Here is a 22,732-nt window from a genome sequence, read left to right on the forward strand (position 1 = left end):
TCCACACTCTTCAGGAAGTATTTCTATCCTCCTGAAATAAGTAGTGAAGTGTCTGTTCTGTGTCTTCAGCTCAGCTTTTCTGAGATCTCTGGTAGGTGGGTAGCTGCACCTCTCCAACCAAGTAATGTGTAACCTGGGCACCTGCCCAGCTGTCAGAACTAAGTAGACTCCCTCCATCTGTAGTTTTGATAATCCACTCAGTGCAGAGGCGACTATGACCCATTTGTTTGGTTGAGCATCCAGTGCCAACAGGTACTTCTGGAAAGATCAGTCTCTCCAATTTATATTATAACTGTCAAGATTTAATTTAAAGTATAAGGGAGAAAATTCCTACATGTTTAAATGGAGTTAGATGTATTTGTAAAAACATGAAAATTACAATTAAACTGAGATTGCATATAGGAAGAAATGACATCAAAACTCTCCAGTTGAACTTGATTGGTAGTGTTAAATCTATTATAACATCAGTGACACTGAGAAAATCCACGGTCGTCTCTAAATCAAAATAGTAGAATAAGACTTTATTGGTAATACATAAAATGCTGAATATTTATAAAGTACTTAGAAATGTAGACACTGAATAAGTAAAGGAATCTGTCATTGTTAACTCTGCTGCTCAATTTCAAGCCATTTTATAAATCCCCATAGTGGTGCTTGTCTTCAGAAGGGTAAGATCTGATCCTTTGGTTTCAGAAGGGTCAACTTGTGAAAAGAAGGAAGAAAAACCCCTAAATATTATTGCTTACATCAAATACGTGTTCTTCTGTTATGTGGCTTGATCTTTCAACTCCTGATTTTCTACAGAGTCAGTCAGACGATAATGCTTACATTTATTGTGCGTATTCTCATCTGGTATAACTTGGAGCCCTGTATTCATGAGGACTAATGATGTGCTTAGAGTCTTTTAATATTTCTTCTTCACTTATTTCACTATAAATACATTCATTTTTTTCCTTAAAAACTGAACCTTGAATTATAACTTTGTTGAGAACCATGTCTTACTGAATAATGACTATAGTGATTATACCAGTAGACTGAAAATGCAATCTCTTTCTTTCTCACTTAAGGATAAAAAGAGTTATTCCTGTCCTGTGTGTGAGAAGTCATTTTCTGAAGATAGACTTATAAAATCTCACATCAAGACAAATCACCCTGGTAAGAAAAAAAATCAAGGAAGATTTCTCAGTCTATTGCAATAAATGGATAAGGGTTTAGAATGGGCAGTGTAATGTGATTATATTCCTAAGAAAGAGTCTATTTCTAATTCAGCTGGTTTAGAGTAAAAATTGTGTTGGTTTTGCAGACGTTAGAATTTAGAATTAAAAGAGCATTTGTGTTGTGGAGTATGTCAGGTAATTGTGTTAAGAAATCTGTCTTCATCTGGCAGAGGGTGAATTCAAATTAAGCACTGGGAAGTTTGGGATCAGGCATATAGACATCCTGTAGCAACCCAGGAGATGTAAAGTTCCCACTGGCCTTACATGAACTGACAGGAATGCATTTAGGGCTCGTGAATTGTCTGTAGGTGACTGATATGAATGCAGAGCTGGCCCTGTGTGTGCCCAGGTGCTGTGGGCTGGGCTGGACCCCCAGGGCCAGCTGGAGTCCGCAGCAGAGTACCTGCTAGAACCAGCTGGGATGTGGTATGGCCTGGCTGGATCCAGCAAACTGCTCCAGACTCTGTTTACATCTTGCATTCTGGTGCCCCGATTTATCAGTGCAAGTACAAGATAACATGAATGTGGTGAGTCAATGTGCTGTGCCTGAGTAAACAATCCTTTCTCAGATCTTGGGAATTTGATGTGAAAATGCTGGTCTGGGGACTGATTTAAACCTCACCGGTGTGAGCTCAGCAGAGCCACATTGGTGTGTCCCTAATTTCCTCCTTCTCAGGATCTGTGTTACGTTGGATAGAAATCCCTGGTGCTACTGCAAGGGAGGGAGAGGTGACACTTTCATTAATTCATCTACAGTGCACTTTATCACCCGACATAATTGGATACAAAGAAGGAAAACGCTGGTCATGCTCAGCTTGAGTCTGAGGAAAAAATCGCCAATTAAAATGATGTAACTTTCCTTGTCTCTCTTGTCAGATGTACAGCATAATAGGTAAAGCAGTAGCTTATCTTCCTACTGCCACTAGATAGTGCTAGACCCGTGTTTTAAACAATTTCCTTCACTTTAATTTCATCCTTAACTCCCACTTCAGCTCTTTAGTTACTAAACTTCTTTATTTGCAGACCACTCCAGAGCAGTGTGGTTGGAGGGCTTGTCGTACGTCAGAGGACATGTCTGATGCAGGAAATTGAGATGAGAAAAGGCTTCTGAGCTATACTGTAGTCAGGAGGTATCACACCAGTAAGCATAGAAATTGAATCTCCAGAACTGTGTCTTTAAAGCCTTCGTGCTGCCTCAGGCAGGGAGCATAGGAGACTTCCCTAAATAACAGGACCTGTGACCTGGCAGGACATGGTGTTCTGTGCCCTTACCTGTTGCCATTGGCCTGCACTGGTCCTCTGACTGCTGAATGATCAGTGTATGCTGTGTTTGAGGTCCAGAAATACCAGTTAACTCTGGAGCCCTAGACTCATGGATTTATACTCCTGAGCAGTTCATTTGGTATCTGAATCCCTCTAAAAAAATACAGTGTATTTTTTTTTTTTATTATTCAAAGGGGTCTTTTAAATTCTTACAATAGAAGTAAGGTTTAAAAAGAAAATCTGCACTATTATTTTGTGTTTTCATTTTTTGTTCATGTATAACAGGTGTATAGAGCTTAAAGGCAGAATAGCAGATTTATTAGATGTATCTCTATGGTACTAAAGAAATACTACAGCTAAGATATGCCTATGCAATAGTTATGCAACAACCCTGTTATAATATATGGAGGAGAATTGATGCAAAAATCTTTTTTATTTCTGTGAATTTTCTCCTTGTAATCAGGAAAAAATCTTTTATTTGTACACCATACTTAATTACAAGCCAAATAAATGTGAAGGGTCTAATGGTATAAGCTATTAAATACTGCAGTGGCATGAATGCAGTTGTTTTCAAAAATGTAAATGGAAATTAATGAAGATGAAAGGAAAAACGGGTACTGTTAACAGGAATTGAATTTTAAAATGACATATCAAAAATTAATTTAAACTGAAATTATTTTCATATTTTTATATATATATCATTAAAATGTTATTTCTAGAACTCCCTCTCTCCTTCTTTTCTTAGTATCATTCAGCATGCCCCACTCCCTTGTCTCTTCTGTTTCATCAGGTAGAAGGTATGAAATCAAAAAGTACTCCTTCTTTTTCTGTATTTGCAGAGGAGTTGAATTTTATTCCCATAAAGGCTGTGAGACTAAAATCTCTGTAGACTTTGGCAGAGCAGTATTTCAAACCAAAGAGATAAGAGAGCTTGGCTTTATTGCCCAATGATTTTTGTACTCAGCAATGAAGGAGGAGTCTTGGGTTCTGGTCTCAGCTCTCAGAATTATCTACCTTTCATCCACTGTCTGATTTAATACGATATTTCTTAATAGTTCTGAGACATGAGAGGCATCAGCTTCCATAGCTCCCCACTGAGCAGACATCCTAGCCTGCAGTCATGAATGCAGGATCTAAACCATGAAAGGCAGATGAGGGTTCACACTTACGGCTGTATTTTTCTTTTTTTGGTACCTTAGAACTCAGCTCTGCTCAGTTCATGGGCTTTTATAGTTACCTTTTGAGGTTATTTTCCCTGTGCATATGAGTTCAGGCAGGATTTTTGTTATTCCATTCTGGGACCGATCATCAGGAGACTAGGTGATTTTGGTAAAAATCTAAGTTTAGACAGAAACTTTCAAATTTATAAGTTTTGGAGCATAATATGTCACCAGCTTTCTTGTCTTAAGGTTTAGATTGCATGAGTGTTGTACTTTCATTAAGTCAAGAGACAGCATTTCATTCATCTGATGTGCATTGAGCAATTTGATTTATTTTTAAAAGGATCTGGCAATGTTTTCATTATGCGTCTGGGCCACTTTAATTTAAACATCATTATTTTGAACTTTTTCACTGTGACAACCAAAACATTATCTCATGTGAAGGAAATACACAGAATTGAATGTGTCTAGCTTGAATAAGAAAAGGCCAGGAGAGGAATCTTAATTGCTATCTTCAGCAATCTAATTAAAAAGAAGACAGAAGGAAATTTTTCTTGGAGCTGTACAATGAAGAGATGTCAGTTGAAACATGGAGATTCTGACTAGAGCTAGGGAAACAGTTTTGACTGTAAAGATGGTTAAACACTGGAATGGGCCAAGAGAGGCTGTAGAATCTGCATCCTTGGATATGTTCAGAACAGACCCCAAGCAACTTGATGTAACTTTGGAAATTGAACTGTAAAGTTGAACCTGCTTGGAGTAGCTGACCTTAGAGGTCCCTTCCAGTCACATTTATTCCATGAACCTGGTTTTTCCTTTAAATGCTTATTATCAGCATTCTGATCACTGTAGCTGTGGCTGAAATTGTCTTCAGATCCTTGACATCTGGAAATTTGGGGTGAAATCTTGAATAAAGCTTTTGAAAATATTGAAGAAAAAAGTGCCAATTTATTTTATGGGGAAGAATCACAGTAAGAAAATGATCTTTTGTGCCAGTGGCCCAACCAATTCTTTTTATATTTAAAATAAATACATTCTTTTTAACAGGCAGTGAGGACAGTGAGTTCACAGAACAGGAAAGGACAGAGATCCTAGAAGGCCTAAAGGAAAAAAGGTCTTTGTGCTCTTTGCTCAAGTCAGTTTTGAGTGGGAGTAGGGTAAATACAGCTTTTAAAGAGTTGGACTGAATCAGGATCTAGCTGTTCAATATTACTTACAAAATAAATTCCCTTATGTCCTTCTGGTTCTTACTACCTTTTGCATTTCTCTCAGAGGTTTCAATGACTACTATTTCTGAGATTCTTGGCAGAAGAGTTCAGCTGAAAGGACTTATTGGAAAACGAGCTGTGAAATGTCCCCACTGTGATTTTTATTTTATGAAGAATGGGTCAGATCTTCAACGTCATATTTGGGCCCATGAAGGTAAAACTCTGGTTTTAAGCTTTTGGGAATATAACAAGTCTCATATTCCACTGAAGCTTTGCTGACATTAAAAAAAAAAAAACAGATTCAAGTTTATTTCTATACTCTAATGCAAATCTTTAAGCTAAATTGGAGGTTAATTCATTAATTTAATGGATTTTGGATCATATATGGAACTTCACACTCGGAACATGAACAGACAGCTTAAACGTTTAACATAAATTAATAAAATTCTGATGCAACTTTTTTCCAGAAAGTCATTCATAAACATCTATAAAGTATTTTATATGTGTAAGGAGGAGCGAGTTAAATACAGGCTCAGTATTTTAAAACAAGTAATTTTCTGTATCTTCTTATGAGTGTCTACTGCTCCTTTTACATTTTTCCAAAAATCTTTGGTCTGGAAATCTGTCAGTAAACCAATTGAAATCCAGTTGCTTTGATGTATACATATAAATTCTGTGCATATTTTAATTAAATCCTGCAGAGCATGGCAGCTAGCTGCCACAGACACCGACAGTGATCAAAATTCCCTTTTTTTAGGGAGAAATTCCAGTATATGGCAAGACATGGGTTAAAAATGCCTTGAATTTAAAATCTTTAGGCAGTAAAATCTTGTGTCTACCCAGTCTGTGTATTTTTATAAAAGGTTGAAGACAGCTTACATGGTCTTCAGTCACATTAGTAATCAAAGGATCAAGTTGCCTATGATTTAAGGTTCTTTAGCCATCCCTCTGCATAAAGGGGATAATGGGATTTGGTATCTCCAACTGATATCTTGTTTCCAAAGTGCTCCTGGTATAGGTAGCTCAGCATATTTGTTTGAAGGCTCTGACTGTGAGTTTTCCTGCCCCTGTCGCACAGCAGGGCTCCTCTCCAGTGACCTTTCCTCCATTAAAGAGTTTAGGTTAGGCAGAATTTAGGCTGGAGAAATTCCTTGTGTATTCCATGGACAGAGTTATTTTATTCTGACTGGACCTGGGAACCCATGTCATCTAACTAGCAGGAGAAAGACATGAATAGAAATTTCTTCCCAAATCAGTGTGCAATCAAATCTGCTTAAAGCAGACTGTAATTCCTCATGTTTGTAAATCTAATTTTAAGGTCACAAGTATAAATCTAAAATGTGCAGACCCTCATGAAACTGTTGAACTACTCTACCAATTCAGATTTATTCAGCTTTTCTTTGAAGGATTTACTTTGTTCTTATAGACCTGTTAGATGATGTGCTGGGTATCTCTGTGTGCTTTGGACAGTTGGAGGAAGTGAAGTTTTAAGTGATTGTAATCTGCCTGAACCATTAGCAAATCTGGCACTAATTAACAATAAAACACAGCTTGCACATTTAAATTCTGCTTTCATGTTAACTGCCTAATGAAGCAGTCCTCCTTACAATAGGTTTCTTCACTGTTGATTGTAGCAAGTGGAGAAATGGTAGTTACCTGAAGACTTCTACAGGGATACACCAGCTCAGCATCAATGTAGGCAATCTAGATTTTACTTCTAAATGAAGAGTAGGCATAGCAAGGCCCAAATATCAGTATTTTCCTGGCTAAACTCAGTACCTGGCTTCAGTAGGGCAATATTGTGAAAGAACTCCTCCTTCCTCTTAGCAAGTTAAGTGATGCTGTCATGAGTTCAGCATCATTTACACAGAAGCTATAAGATTAAATTACTTATTTGTAGAGATCCAAATTTTAAAGTGTTTGTCTTGTCCATGTTGCTCACGTGATCTGAAATTTTTTTCAAGCAAATGTTCACCTCTCATGGAAAGGCACAGCCTGGTTGTTTCATGGTATATTTTGTCATGTTTAGGTGTCAAACCCTTCAAATGTTCCCTCTGTGAGTATGCTACTCGCAGCAAAAGCAACTTGAAAGCCCACATGAATCGTCACAGCACGGAGAAAACTCACCTTTGTGACATGTGTGGAAAAAAGTTCAAATCAAAAGGCACTTTGAAGAGCCATAAACTCCTTCATACTGCTGATGGTAGGTGCATGTTTATTAAATCTATTTTAGGGCAATAAACATTGGCTGTACCACAGGCCTTATTAATAAATGCTTTTCAGTTGAACACTTAAGTGTGTTTTACAGAATTTGTTTATTCCCAGGAGACACCATTTAGGAAATAATGCAAAACTTTCTGAAATAATTTCTGTGAAAGACAGCTGTCTCTGAACTATTAGGTTTCTCTGAAATTTGTCTTGGCTTTGTATGCCTTCCTTGTTCTTACAGAAAAAAAATATTCTCAATAGAAATTTGAAATTTCCAGTAGTTCTGTTTATGTCTCTTACTGTTTTATTCTGTGTGAATATTATTAGGATCCTGGTGTCTAATCAGCCAGTGGCCAACCTGGGCACTTAGTCTCTACAGTCTCACATGCAGCATCTCAACTGCCCTGCAATTTTAGTATTTCTGTGATGATAACTGAAAAAAGCAAGATGCACATCCAGAAAAGTGTATCCCTTTTATACCAAATTTTAGAGTGCAGCAATATTTTATTATTCTGTGATTATCATATTGAAGTAAATTATTTAGTAGGGTAAGTTGTACAGACCTTCATTATGACTTAGTAGCTTGATCTTTGTTACACATGCAATTGAGTGAAGCCTCTTTTTATGCCACTTTTTATTGACCATTTCATTTGCATTCCTTTTTTTTTCCCAAATTACATCTTCAGAGAAAGCACACAATTCTCTGTTACATTTTAAAAATATATTTGAAGTTTCTGTGTCAGAAATAATTTTTTATGCTTATTTCTGTGTGTTCAAGTGAAAGACAATCCCTTTTATATCAATATGCTGCATCTTACAGGAAGATTATAGTTATCATTTTATTACCAAAGTTATTGCAGAAATGCTATGTGTTAGTAAATCACTTGTTCTTCAAAAAGTACTTTCCAATATTTTGAAATAACTTAATCAGTAACAGGTAGGTCTGGCACATGCATCTAAACTTCATATGCGAGAATCAAGATTTTACTTACCAAATGCAAACCTCAGCTGATTCCTGGCTAGGAGAAGGAGGCAAGTTGTTGTATTTGAATGAAAAGAATTTCAAGCATGATCAGTCTATAAAGAAAAACGAAAAAGTCTCTTTCTATGGCCCAGTAAAAAAAAAAAAATCACTTCATAGGATTTAATTTCAAAACCTTTCTGTTTTGTTTTCATCATCTGGCATGATCAAATAGTGAAATTCAACCATGAAAGTTGAAATTGTTTTCATCTGTGTGTTAGTTAGATTTGTTGAACAAATCTATGTGTGTGTAAGTCATTACTACAGTTTATCTGAGACTGCTTTGAAATTTGGTGTTGTTAAGAATAGCACTATAGCTGAGCAGGATCTAGCCATTTCTGGATTGGCTTTAAAAGTGTGAAATTACCTTAAAACCTTTAAATCCATGTGAGAAGCTGTATTCTTTTATAAGTTACTGCTAGGTCAGGCAGAAACCTTGACTCTAGAGGCATTGTTATTACCAGGAGCATTCTTTATCTGCCTTCAAACTCCTCATCTTCTGGAATAACTCCAGTGACTTCTAGTGGAAGTTGTCCCAGCCCGTCACAGGGGGATGGGGGTTGGAACAAGATGACCTTTGAGGTCCCCTTCCAATCCCAACCATTCCATGACTCTCTATTCCTTTTTGGTGAACCTCCATTTTTGACGGGTACCAATAAATCCAAGACTTAGGCTCTTTTGCCTTGCTTTTCACACTTCGGAGACTGTTCCAGGAAATTCCCAGTACCTTTGGAAGGTGAGTTTTACCATTGGCTCTAGTGAAGCAGGATCTCACTGTCTCTGGAGGCTTAAGTAATTTTTCTCACCAAGTCCAACCCAACAAACTTTTCATGTATTTCAAATACTTGTGAAAAAAGAAGAGGACATTTGTCACCAGAAATGTGGTTTGCCAGGGGACTCTCAGCCTCTTGAGTGACAGTTTCTCTTTGCCCACTGTCCCTGCCTGTAGTGGCAGCACTGCAAAAGTTCTTAGCAGGACACATCTTGTGTTCTTAAGTTATTTCACAAATAAGTGAATTTGAAAGCTGTTTCACTGTTTATGAGTCTTGTCTTCCTGAGTTATGAATCCAAGCAATTTTTGTTCAAATATCAGAGCCCTGCAAGGTCAGTTTAAGTCGTGGAATATAAAGTAGTTTTGTATCTGATTTATTCTTTTCCAAAAGACAGACTTCTCAAGAGTGACAAGATAGAAAGCAGTTCTATAGTCCAGAGTCATTACTGTTTGTGATTAGAAATAAACCAGAAAGCCTGATTTTCATTATTTTATTTAAATACCAAAAGGTTCTTCTTAGCTGTGTTTTATAGAAACTTTCCCTCTTAGTATAAAATGCTTTTACCTTTTTCATCAGCATCTGGAATCTAAAAAAACCCCATCTCTTTGTGATAATACAGAATATTATCTATTCTGCCTCTACTTTACCTTTGGTTCTTTTACTTTGGGAGTACTTTTTAGCATATCCTTATTCCACATCAGTCAATTACAATTTGCCAGCTGTGCACATTTAATTCAGGAATGAAGTCCTACTCTATTTAATGCACCTTGTAATTTGGCTGGAGGTAGCAGGACTGATAGGATCTTAAAGGCAAAATAAGGAGAAAGACCGTGTGAAACCCAGAGAATAAAAGGAAGGAAATTGTGTTCATTTAAATCATAAGGGAAAAAACAGTTTAGTGAGAGAGACTGCTTTGAGGGGAAAATGTGTTTGAATCGCAGTAATTCAGTGCTTGGGAAAACCCATGTGAACATGATCAAACATCGGTGTTTTAAGGATTTCTAAGTGTGCTTTACAAATAGCAAAGTAGCTGTGCCTGCAGTTATAAATAATGGATTTCCTTCTTCTATTTTGGGTGCACTGTAACAATTGATTTTCTTCTTTCCCAAATGACTATCCCAGGAGAATCCCGAGCATTTAATGTTAATAATTTAAAGATTGCACTCAAACCTTTTTTCCTCCCTTATTCTGCTCTTAGCTCTATTTAACTGAAATTTTGCAGAGCAAGTGCCAGTCTTCTTGTATTTTTCATTCTTAGCATTTTGGAATTTATCTTTATGAGGAAATAGAATCAGTAGTTTTCTGAACTTAAATAGAAAAAATTATTCCATTTCCTATTCCCATTTCAGGAAAGCAGTTTAAATGCACTGTGTGTGACTATACAGCTGCCCAGAAACCACAGCTCCTACGTCATATGGAACAACATGTCTCTTTCAAGGTACGAAAACTTATAAATCATGCTTAAAGTTATTAGGAAATACACAGAACTTTAGATAACAGTATTAAAATGGGCATATTTTCTTGTTTGATGACAATTAACTGTATATAAACATTTTTATATTTTGGAAATTTTGACTTTATATTGAGACTTTTGAGGTGGGGTTATTTTGTTCATGACCAGTTTTTAATCAGTAGTTTTACTTGACAAAAATATCTGTATGTTGCAATATGAAACAAATGTCTTGGGTTTCATTGTCAGTACTTGAGAGTGTGAATCTAATAAGTACCTTAAAATGTCCTAAGGAGGTATGAAAGCAAATCTCCTATATCACTGTTCATTGCCCACCTTAATTTTCCCTGAAATTTGCCAGTCTCTTGTACTGTAGATGAGTTCATATACTTGAAGAAAATTGAAGAGAATTAATTTTAAAGCACCCCATTTATCTGAAACATGCATTGGAAAGAGTTTTGAAAATTGTTATAGTTTTAATGGAGTATTTAGGGTAGAGATACAGATTATTTTAATAAATGGTAGTATGTTTTTATTTCTGAATTTCACATTGGTTCTCAATGTGATAGGTTCTAATGTAATGTACTGTGAAATATTATAGTAAATACTAGTAAATAGGAATTATATTGGTTCCTTTTCCAGAAAAGACAGTATGTTTTATTTATGAAAATGTTCATTTTAATGTGAGGCTTTTTCTTAACAGTGAGCATATTTCTTATTGAAAACATCATACTATTTTCATATGTAACATCTTTAATTATCTAACAGATCATTTTACTTCTATAAGGAGTACACTGCAGGCATCCTTAACAAGTACAATAAAGCAGCAAGGCAAGCAGGCTTTTCAATGATGGTTTAAGTTTTGGAAAACAAAACATGTAATCTAAAGAGATGATGCATTTTGAACAAATTATTTTTCTGTCTTAAGTATGTGTTTTTACTCCAGACCTACATTTTTTTGAAGTTTTTTTTTTGTAAATGAAAATACATAATTTTCATTTTTTGATGGATAAAGTGATGCATGTACTCACAGTGCAGTTCTTGAAATGTAGCTGGTTCTGAGTTTGGGATCTGCCTACACATAAATCCAGCAATTCAAGACATTGTCAAGAGAATTGAACACTGGATTAGATCAATCAGGAGTATTTGTTGAAAGGAGTTCAAAAAATGTTTGCCTCCTTCTAGGACAGTTGTTTGCATGATTATCAGACTCAGAGAAATGTCACTACTTATATGACCTAACGATCCTTTAATCCATTATATTTCCCAGCTCCATGAGTTTGCAGTCCTGCTATCCAATAGCAGGTAACAGTCATGACTTGCACATGTGAGTGCTACAAGAGCACAGCAGTCTGTCTGGATTATTTTCTTTAAAACATGACAGTTTCAGCTATAGAAAGAGAGTATGCATCTCTGAAATATTGAGTAGCTGAATGTTACAGTACCCTCTGAAGCATAAGGTTAAGGGAGTCTGAACATCGCTTTTCTTCCTTATTTTTGCCGTTTGGAGCCTGAAGGAGGATCATGAGCAATGAGCTTAGGAGAGTGTTCTAATCAATGTTCCCTGACTGCAGACATTTCCCTGCTTTAAATTCAGCTCCCTAGATGAATATTTCTGTACCAACCATTTTCTGCTGAGAAGCTTTAGGTGGGGCTGCTGTGCATGAAACATTTTCCATCCTATTCTGAGGTACTTGACTTTTCCCTGAGGACTTGGGTCAACATCTGCATGCTTTTACAGGACCTAATGGTTGTGTCAAACTTCCTATAACTGTGATATATCTCAGTCAGAAAGGTATTATCAAAGGTTAAATTTAAGCTCAAATGTTTGTTTTCCTATTTTTTTTTCTTTAGGAATCTGTCTCTCTGTCAGTTGAAGAGAGGCGTGTTCTTAAAAAATTAATGAATTTAGTTGCCAAAATCAGCTCACCAAAAGGTCAGAGAAATGCAAATGCCAGGGAAAGGTGAAAGAAAAGGGAAAGGAAAAAAAGGAAAATAATTGAAACCTGTTAAATTAGATTGGCTATACAATCGTGTTGTACTTTCGGTTATTTAGTTGTCTTGCTGCCCTTTTTCAGACCAAAGCTCACAGCAGCTGAGTCATTTCATAGTAGAGTCTCCATGTGGTCAGACCCTCTATCATCAATTATGAAAACACACAATTTACTGAATTACAAAAACTGGGTAATAATCTTATAATAGTGAGAATACTTGTTGTCTTGCACATAAAAGTACCAAATTTAGGTAATGTTTAGTTACAACTTCAATTTATTTTGAATTTTTGAGGGTTTCCTTGAAAGATACCCAACCCAGAAATGAACATAGTTTCTTGGGATCAAAACATTGCAGCTTAGACCTGTATCCTGAAGAGGTGAGGAACTACAGTCCAACATTTTCCTTTTTGCTCCCAGCCCTTCCGCTGTGCACATTGCCACTATTCCTGCAATATATCTGGTTCCCTGAAGAGGCATTACAACAGGAAGCATCCTAATGAAGAGTATGTCAATGCAGGGTCTGGGGAGCCTGCACCTGAAGCTCTTATTCAACAAGGTACATCTCCACCATATAAGATTTGTTGGTTTTGGGGGGTTTTTTGCTGAAGCAAACTTGGTGTGAAGATAAACTTTAGTGCAGTACATGCACTTCAGTTTATTGGGTGTTATATGATAAATCATTATTAGTTTTTAGTAATTCTGGAATGACCAGCTTTTACCCTTCATTCAGTGTCCTTTATTCTTGGTTTTTAAGGGTGTGGGAAGCAAAGTTTTGTTTGACCTTGCCTGTGCTATTTGTTGTTGCATACATTTGTCATTTACACTTGTCTCTTTTTGTAAGTCAAGTATCACTGTATGTTGAAATGAATGATCAATTTCTAACATTCTGCTGATAAATTTCTGTGACAATTCTGCAAGGTTGAACTTGAGGTAAGGTTGAGCAAACATAAGGAAAGAGACTGAAGAGTAAATGGCAGCAAATTACTCCCCCACTAGAAAAAACTGGGGAGAAAAGAGAATACAGGTAAAACAGATGAGGAATTATTATGCTCAGAATTTTGTTTATGAGCAAAGGAAGCACACCTTGTCTGTGTAAGTAAGCCAAGAGTTTATAAGAAGTATGACAGATATCTTTACAGTCTAATTTAAGATCTGTCTGACTCCCATAAGTAGTTTTGCTGTTACTGGGTAGATGAATCAAAGCAAACAACTAATTTACACAGTCAGGTATGGTTTTGGGTGTAAAACTTCTTCAGTTTTAGTGCCTGGTGTGAGCAATATTGAGCAAGAAGAGGAGAAAGCCAGATTAAATATTAAATTGTGTGGAAAATAATTCTTGGTAAAGTTAAGTTTCCTTCTTTGTTACTCATAATTTTGATTTTTTAATAGAAACTACCAACAATTTCATCTTTTGCAATCTTCAGTTTCTGATTTTGTTGAAGAGGAATAGAGACCAAAATAATGCTGTTGTATTAGAATGAATTAAATGTAATTCTACTAAGGGTACATTATTTCTAAATGCTATTTCCAAATCATTAATCTAACACATAACATTTATCTATTGAAGGCATTAATCCTTATTAAAATACTGAAATCATGACACAGAGAAAGATAACTCAATCTGAGACTCTCTTTTAACTTGCTCTATAAGGGGAAAATGTATTACTACAATAAGTAATCTGAGTCTGTGTTGGTTTTATATAACATTTCTTTGTTTCCTTTTGTCAAAAAAAACTAAAAACCCTCAAATAATTTTAAAAGTAAATATCTGTAGGAGGGTAGGAATATATAGTATCATTTTACGGTTATTTTCTCAGACAGTACAAGTCCATGGGAAACTGTAGTTGTTTTAAGGAAGTAATATTTGCTTGGTCAGTACACAGAGCCTCTATTTTGTAGTCAACCAGATGAAGGAAGAACTCCTCACTGTGGGGAACTTTGTTTAACTTTCAAAATATCTGAGCACTGCAAGGAATTATTTGTCTGTAGCCACTCTTAGGAACAGACATGAGAGAATGAATTCTCCTAGTATAAATTAGGGATCATACTTGCAATGTTTGGAACAAAGAAAATTAATCTTACACTGATTAGGCTTTCCTTCCCCTTTGGGAGCCAGATAAATGCAGTTCTGAAAATAATTCTTTTCCACTGAAACAAAAGAACAGTAGACATGCAAGAGTAGCTTTAAAATGGAGACATTGGAGTGAGAGGAGAAAGAAAAGTCTTTAACTTCTTTCTGTGGTGGCTATCCTTTTCCCACCACATTGAAACATTGGACAGGATGAAATTTTACAAGCTCAAATGTCATCCTCTGCCCCTGGGATGGAGTAATACCTGGCATTAGTCTAAGCGGGGAGATCAGCCCTGCAGACAGGGATCTGGTTGGCAGCAGCTCTCCAGGAGACAGCAGTGAGCCCTGGCAGCCCAGAGGACAAATCCCATCCTGGGGTGCATTAAACACAGCATGACCAGCAGGAAAAAGAGAGGATTATGCTGCTGTGCTCAGAGTTGGAGCCCTGAGTGCAGGGCTGGGACCCACCAGGCAGGGATGTGAAGGTTCATGACTGCATCCAGAGAGAAATAAAGATGGTGACGAGGCTGGCAGTCAAATCCTGTGGGGAGCACCTGAGGGCTCTGGGCTTGTCTGGTTTGGAGGAGGCTGAGGGGCAACCTCATTGCTCTATCACAGCTTCTTGAGGGGGGTGGGAGAGAGGGAGGTGCTGAGTTCTTTTCCTTAGAATCCAGTGATAGAACATGCTGGAATAGTTCAAAACTGTGCCTGGGGGGCTTAGACTGGGCATTAGGAAGCATTTCTTATTGAGAGGGTGGTCAAACAGTGGAACAGGCTTCCCAGAGAGGGAATCAATGGCTGAAGGCTGTCAGTGTTTAACAGGCATTTGGGCAATGCCCTTAAGAACAGCTTTAATTTTGGTTATCCCTGAATTGGTCAGGCAGTTAGACTAGGTGGTCCTTGACAGTCCCTTACAACTGAAACAGCCTATTCTGTTCTTTCTGTCTTTGACTTTGCATCCTTTTTCTTCTTCTCCTTACATTGCATTTGTATTTCCTGTGCTGACAGCAGTGCTGTGCCTATTTTCCACATTGACCTGTGGAAAAGTCAGGCATTTTAGAGTAGTAATGAGGCATCAAATCCATGTAGGAGCTGTGAAGTCAGTGTCTCTTCTCAGAGCTCTGTAATGAAGAAAGCTGTATTAATAGGTGTAATTTTCCCACATGCAGTTTCCTTTGCCAACTCAATTTCCTGTTCTGTGATGCATCAGATGGATCTTGCACCTGGGCTCTAAACAAGACCAGAGATTCCTTATCATGCTGTAGAAACATCAGGTTTTTTCTCAGTGTTTTGGTATCTCACTGGGCAAAGAATTGTTCCCTGTGAGAGACATTTGCATTTGGAAGTGATAAACAAGATTCCTATTGAAGTTAATAAAAGTTTTATTTGGAATAGATTTGGAAATCAGAATTTCTTCTGTATTTGGTTCACACAGCGCAAACAGATTATTGTGGACACATTATGCAGTATGACAAGTAAGTCATATTTGTCATGTATGACACCTGGGTTTTATACAAGTTAATAATTGTTAGGAAGAAATTCTTTACTATGAGGTACTTGAAAAAGTTACCCAGATAAATTGTGGATGCCCCATGCCTGGAAGGGATGTCCACGTTCAAGGCCAGGTTGGATGGGGCCCTGAGCAACCTGGGCTAGTGGAAGGTGTCCCTGCCAATTGGCAGGGGGTTCGTGACAAGATGATCTTTAACATCCCTTCCAACCCAAATCTTTGGATGATTCTGTGTGTTTCTGAGCTGCTTGGGCCAGAAGTTGCACCTTACTGTCTGACTGGCTTCTGTTTAGTTTCAATTTACTCTATTCATAGATCTGAAAAGCAGTTTTGGAAAATTATTCATATATTCATATAAAGGAAGAACACCCTTCAGGCCTGATATTAAACAAATCCTTTGAAATGAAGGAACTATAGATGAAAAGGAAAAGGAGAGAGTACCAGCAAGCAAAAAGGCTTGAAAAGAAATTGAGAGGAGAAAGAAACAAAGATTAATATCTAATAAAAGCTTCTATATCTATTTGTATTGTACTCTGCTTGTTCTAAGTTACCCACTGAGCCCACAGTGAATTGCCTCACACTTGCTCATCTCTACTCTCGGTTGATTTTTGACTGCATTGCATGCACAAATAAATCTAATTGAAAATATTTATATGCATGTAGACTGCTGGACTGTGCTCAAGATTCCTAGAATGAGCTTATAAATAAATGAATGATTCACAGAAGAGGGAATGCGTTCATTGGAGCAACTGCATTGCCAAGGAGAGACAGCAGTATTTAATTTCTGGGCTTGTGGTAGAAATTGGAATCACCCAGGGTCAGAGAAATGCTTGGGATTTTTCAAGGTGTGTGTGTGTATTTCTTTCTTTAAGTAGAAGTCTATGATCTGACATTTATTTTAGTATTGTGAAGTAATAAAGAAAAATAAATAGCATAAGAACTTGATATATTCTGCAAAGTGGGCAAGAGTGGTATGCACTACCCACTAGTTTTCCTGCAAGGCCCTGTCTGTGTGCTCATTTGATGGGTTATTTTTATTTTCATTTGCTTTGTGCTGGGCAAGTCGCATACAATTTTTCCCAGATTCATTTCTTTTCTCCTCACTGATACTCCCTCCCATCCATAAACATTTTGTTTACGTGTCTGGGAGACAGATTTTCATTTTTGTTTGTGCAGCTACTTGTGCAAGCCATATATGAGGATCCAGTTGTGGCCTCAGTGTTCTGGTTCACAGCTGTCATCACCTGCTGTCTTTATATAAAAATGAGAACTGTCTTGTGGAGATTTTAGGCCAATAAATAAAAAAGAGCACATGTCAATAGAAGAAAATTGTGGAGCTATGTAAAATCTGCCTGCAGTATTTTGTTACAAACATCAGTTTTGTTATTGAAAGCACTATTGGTGTGTAATTAGTTGACTTTCTCTGTATGTTACCTATTATTCTAAAGAATTATTTAGAAAATTAATTTTTCTGAGCTTCCATATCAAGTCACTGATACGGAGTTACGTATTACCAGTTGAATTCTATGCTTCTATTGCTTGTTACTTAATTAAAGTCATAATGACAAAAGTTACGGATTTAATTTACCTGGTGTGTTGTTATAATAGTTTTGATATTAAAGTAATGCAGAAAAGTGTTCACTGTTTCACAGCAATGTGTTTTCCCTAATATTACAGATTGGTGTGAAATTAATGTGTAATTTCATTTTCTGTAACTGATAATATTATCTAATCTAATATGGTCTAATCTGAACTTTTTGAGTTTCCATTAGTAAAACTGCTTCAGTTTTGCTTAGAGGTGGAATTGATCATCTGCTCTAACAGTGAAGTTTGATAAAAACTTAGCAAAGAGGAAGGGTTAGTATTGTAGCCGTGTCAGTGAAATGCTCTAGAGACTGGGTGTATCTGTTTTATCAAAACAAAAACTTTGTTTCTTTTCACCTGGTTACCATATGGTAGCTTTCCATTAATGTCAAATGGGATGTCTTTTCTAATCACTTTGTTCATAAAGTACTGTGCAACCAGGTCTTGGCTTATAACCACCTTTTGTGAGTTTGTTTGATGCCTTTGAACATGATGGGTGAGAATCCTGTTTGGCCCCACGATGATGTGGAGTCAGACATGAGGTAGCCCAGTTCCTGCAGGGGCATAGGGCACTTCCTCAGCCATTAGAGTTGTTACAGTGAGTTCTGGTCACCTAGTGCAACCATTTATCACAGGCAGGTTATCCTTGTTCTCTTTAGTCAGTAGAGAGAAGAAAGAGAAATCCTTGTTTGAATAATTATGAGCAAATGAGATCTGATATTTGACCAAACAACTTTCATAAGCAAAAGAAGTAAAAGTTCTTTAATCTCATATGAAAAATTAGATTCTTATGATTTCATCATGCTTAGTTTTTTACCTGTAATGCTGCATACTCACACATTAAACATTGTGCTAACTTCATGCTGTGCATAATTTTGTAGACAGAAAACTTTGTTTACTGTTTGCATGTTAGCATAAAACTCAAGAGCAAAGATACTTGGGTGAAGAGAAAATTACATTGTTAACTCTTCCTAGTTTACTTTGCTAATGTAAAAAAACCCCAACAAAAAAAAAAGTGCTTATTTTAAAACTTGAGAAAACTAGAACTGTCTTACAGAAGCCACATTTAAAATATTACTAAATATTAAATTATTATTAATGTAGCTTAATATTATAAAGTATGCCAGTGATGTGTATGTTAAATATTAATATGTTTCATGTTGGATAAATGGCTAAAGGAAAACATTTTATAGTTAAATGGCTTGATTGAGATAGGGTCAAATTAAACAGGTTGTTACTGCATTGAAAAAGAAATTATATGAAAATAACTGAAAGCATTTACTTGTGTTTCCTTGTAGGTGGCATTAAGTGTCCTGTTTGCAGCTTTGTGTACGGTACAAAATGGGAGTTCAACAGACATCTTAAAAACAAGCATGGAATGAAGTTAGTGGAGAATGATGGGGAGACCAAATGGGAGGTAAAGCAAAATAACAATGGCTTTGACCCTAAGATTTTTTTAAATTCTGGAGAGAAAAGTAAGGATAAAAATAAGAAGTGTAAAAAAATGTGGTTCTGACTTTATGTAAGATCAGAAGGTCATGGGATCTTTGAATGCATGCCTTGCTATGTCTGTTAAATTTTAATATATGGTAGGGTTAACAACCTTGTAAATGCTTATTTTTGCATTTTAGGATTTTAGTCCTCTATTTGCAGCAAAAGGTGAAAGCTTTAGCAAAAAACTGTGAAATTGAAAAACTTACTGCATTTTGTAATACACTGGATGTTCACTGGTGTTAACTGCAAGATGAGCAAAGCTGCAGAAAAAAGCTTATGTCTTGGTCCAGAGAAGGCTAGAATCTTGGAAACAGATTTTTTTAATTGATCAGCTGAACAAATGATAATGTTAGGCAGAGTAAGTCTTCTGTGATATGTTCCATGTTTTCAGCTTCAATCCTGGAGATGCAGAATCCATGTGAAAACCATAGATTTAGACACTTTTATTAAAAAATTATGGTTGGCCAGCAGAGTGTCTTCCAGTGCCTGAGCAGGCTGATTTTGAAGTCCAGTGAGAGGAAAAAGCCAGGAGTTAACTCAGCTGGCTGACCCCCACAGTTTTAGGCCTCTTCTGCTGAGTTTCAGTCTGGCCCCCATCACAAATCTAATGCCAGATTTGGAAGAGCTGACCTGCAGGTCTTGTCTAACAGTTATTGAGTATCCAAACACAGAAGGATAAGTCCTTGAAAAACACTGGAGTATATTCTATTTGGACAGCTGTTCAAAGAAGACAGGACAAGCATCTTAAAATGTAGCCCTTTAGAGTCTTGTATTCATATTCCAAATGATTCTCTGTGCACTTTCCCTGTAGCTGCCCAAAGCTGAAAACATAAGGGGACATCCTGGATGCTAGAATGTCTCTGTTGCAGAAGTGGCTATACAGAGAGAGTCTCATCAGAGCAGAAATATATACTGACAGCTTGTCTTGAAAAAAACCACATAGTATATGGAAAGGATAGCTTTTCTGAAACAAAATGCCAATTTTTTTTCAAGCTTCTGAGGTTTCAACAGATCTGCATTATAAGTTCATTTTGCTCAAAAGGTCTTTGATAAACCCTGGTACAGTGCAAATCTGTTGCTAGTTCTAAAATAACCATGCAGCTTAGCATCCTTAAAACAACGTTTGAAGTAGAATCTAGAAGAACACTATGGAATGATTATCCTGTCTCCCATTTAATACTCTTCTTGAATTCTATTTCACCAAGTATAGCTCTTGTTACAGTATTTGTTGTTTAAATTCATTGCTTGTTGTTGTTAAATCACTGAAATGAGATTATTCATGCCTTGGCTGGGGTCTGTTTCCAAGTTAACTGCTGAAGTTTCTGAAGAAGCATCCACTCAGTATGTCCATATCACAGAGGCTGGAGAAGATGTTCAGGGCACTCAGGCTGCTGTGGCTGCATTACAGAACCTCAGATACACTTCTGAGAACAGTAAGTGACCTTTTTCTAGGTTGGAACACAAATACACCTTTTTTCCAAAATACCTAATTCTTTTGACTGTACTGGGCAATATATGACCTTCTGTGATCTCCTATTAAAAATTATGAAATAAAGTCATCCACTACTTACTTCTGGGGGATTATATATTCTTTAAGTATAAATGAGAAATGATAGTTCATTATGAATTTCTATATCCTGAAGTCATTAATACTTATCACTGCCTGTTTTGCACTTTATTATTAGCTGTGTGGAATTTCCTGCCTAAATTATTAAATATACTGTGAAATTAGCTATTTTGGCAGAGTAGATGGTGTGTATCTAATGACAATTCTCTGGCTATTATTTTTCTCCCTCTCTGGCTGTAGTCAGCAAAACTGCAGGAGTGACATGGTGGGATAGCTCATTTACCATGTTCCCAAGACAGCACTAACAATCTCAATTTTGATGGTACACAAAACTAAGTGAGCTATTCTGTATCAGGTTGAGGAGGAAAAGAGTAGCATTAGATAATGTCTGCTAAGTGAGAAATTTAAAAAAAAAAAAAAAAGCCCAGATTTCTGAGAGTGTTGAAACACCAGAAACTAAAGTAGGTGTTCTATGTTGTTCGGTTTTTTAAAACATATGTATAAATGCCCTGGTTATCAGAAGACAACATTTTACAATTGTTTACCATTGTGGTCTTTATAGTTCACAATACAGATACGTGTCAAAAACTCTCAGTTTTCATGGATTTTCCAAGTATGTTGCAATTAAATTACATTACTACCAGTTTCTATATGTTATTTTAATGAGTGGAAATTTTGAAAAATTAAAACGTCTTGAGAACTTTTCTTAAACTTCTATACATCTGAATTAAAATAAATATTGTCATGGAATGTACTGTACATAGCAGTCTTTATTTTAAGCATGAGGCTATAGTTCTTTTGAGTAATCTTTTTAGAGCATCCAGCTTCAGATACTCTTCCAGCATTTTCCTTCTTAGTATGAAAACAGTAGTATCTTGTCTAAAGGCAGTTTTATAGTAAAAAAAAAAAAAGGCAAGAAAACCTTTTTTCAGTACTCAGATACATTTGTTCTTACATAAATAACAAAATTTACCTTCCTTCTATTTGAAATTAAATTATCTGACCTAGACTACTATCACAGTATCAATCTCAGTTTGAAAGAGTTTAAGTTAGGAAATTAGATTTCTTCTATTTGCTATGTCTTTTCTATCTCTGACAGTGATTAAAGCAAATATAAGGCAGCTTTACATGACCCTGATAGTTTCTTTCCCTGTCTGGTATCTCCTTCATGCTAACAATGGGCGTGTAAGAATGGTGGGCAATTGGTAGGAACTTGTATTCCTGCATAACAAAAAACATTTTTCTGCATTCAGGTCTTTCACACCTTGTGAGAAGTGAGAGTACAATTGTAGATGTTTTGTTTGGGATTTTTTGTAAACATCCTTTTCCTTTGTCAGGGCTACACACATCAGAGAATTTTTTAAGGACAGACATGTTCTAATCCAGTGTGTATAAAATGATCAGTATGAGTTTTCCCATGCAATTAATCTTTCCCTTCTGCAGGTTAGTGATAGAACTACTTCATTTAGTTTGAGGGGTATTTCAGGGGACCAGACAGATGGTAAACACAGGTTTCTAAAATACCAAATGGTTGTTATGGTTATGTCCTGGTTTGGGACAAATTTGGGAGAAAACCCCTGTAGAGGATCCCTCTAAGGAAGCAAGCCCAAGTGGCCCCTCCCTCTAACCGGTCCCGTAAAAAAAAACAACTCTTTGGAGAAAAGTGTAAAAAACTATTTTACTAAACAAATGAAGTGCATACAAGTATAAAGAATGAATAATATGAAACAATAAAACTTCTCCTTCTGAAGTGAGATGGCAAATTGAGAAAGTCCTTGCCGTGGGTGTAGCTCGGCTCTCTCTCAGTCTCTCCTCAGTCCCAGTCCCTCCAGCGCTGCTGGAAAATGCCGAGGTCCAGGCCCCGGTGGGCCGCAGGTGCAGCCCCCAGTGCTCCCTTGGGTTTTCAGTCCAGAGCAGGTTTAAACAGTTCCAAGAAAAAGGAAAAAAACAGTCCAGGGAACTTCTCTGCCCTAGCTAGCTGAAACTAACTAAAAGCAAAAAAAAGATCTCTGTCCTGCAGTCTCTCCAAGCCTCCGCCGAACACGCTGTCCGCAGAAGAATGTGGAGGAGTCGGGCAGTTTTCTCAAAACAAACTCCGCGCTTCTCCTTGCTCTTAGAACCAGTCTTAAAGGCACAGGACTCAATATACAGCACAAACAGAACAGACGATTGGGGATACAAGCATCATAAAGTTACCCTAGGACAGGTTATA

The 22,732-nt window shown here is 36.8% G+C and overlaps 1 protein-coding gene across 3 annotated transcripts in view; it reads left to right on the forward strand.

Moving 5' to 3' along the window:
• The window catches only part of ZFAT (zinc finger and AT-hook domain containing), a 117,617-nt gene that overhangs the window by 81,442 nt on the left and 13,443 nt on the right, over window positions 1-22,732 (forward strand). For all 3 annotated transcript variants that reach the window (XM_040059710.2, XM_040059718.2, XM_040059701.2), the window contains 7 exons: window positions 1,068-1,155; window positions 4,913-5,062; window positions 6,878-7,051; window positions 10,200-10,288; window positions 12,712-12,850; window positions 18,758-18,876; window positions 20,260-20,386. In XM_040059710.2, the coding sequence (XP_039915644.1) occupies window positions 1,068-1,155; window positions 4,913-5,062; window positions 6,878-7,051; window positions 10,200-10,288; window positions 12,712-12,850; window positions 18,758-18,876; window positions 20,260-20,386 (886 nt within the window). The remainder of the gene's footprint in view (window positions 1-1,067; window positions 1,156-4,912; window positions 5,063-6,877; window positions 7,052-10,199; window positions 10,289-12,711; window positions 12,851-18,757; window positions 18,877-20,259; window positions 20,387-22,732) is intronic.

The sequence above is a fragment of the Hirundo rustica genome, chromosome 1, assembly GCF_015227805.2.
Source record: "Hirundo rustica isolate bHirRus1 chromosome 1, bHirRus1.pri.v3, whole genome shotgun sequence".
Taxonomy (NCBI): domain Eukaryota; kingdom Metazoa; phylum Chordata; class Aves; order Passeriformes; family Hirundinidae; genus Hirundo; species Hirundo rustica.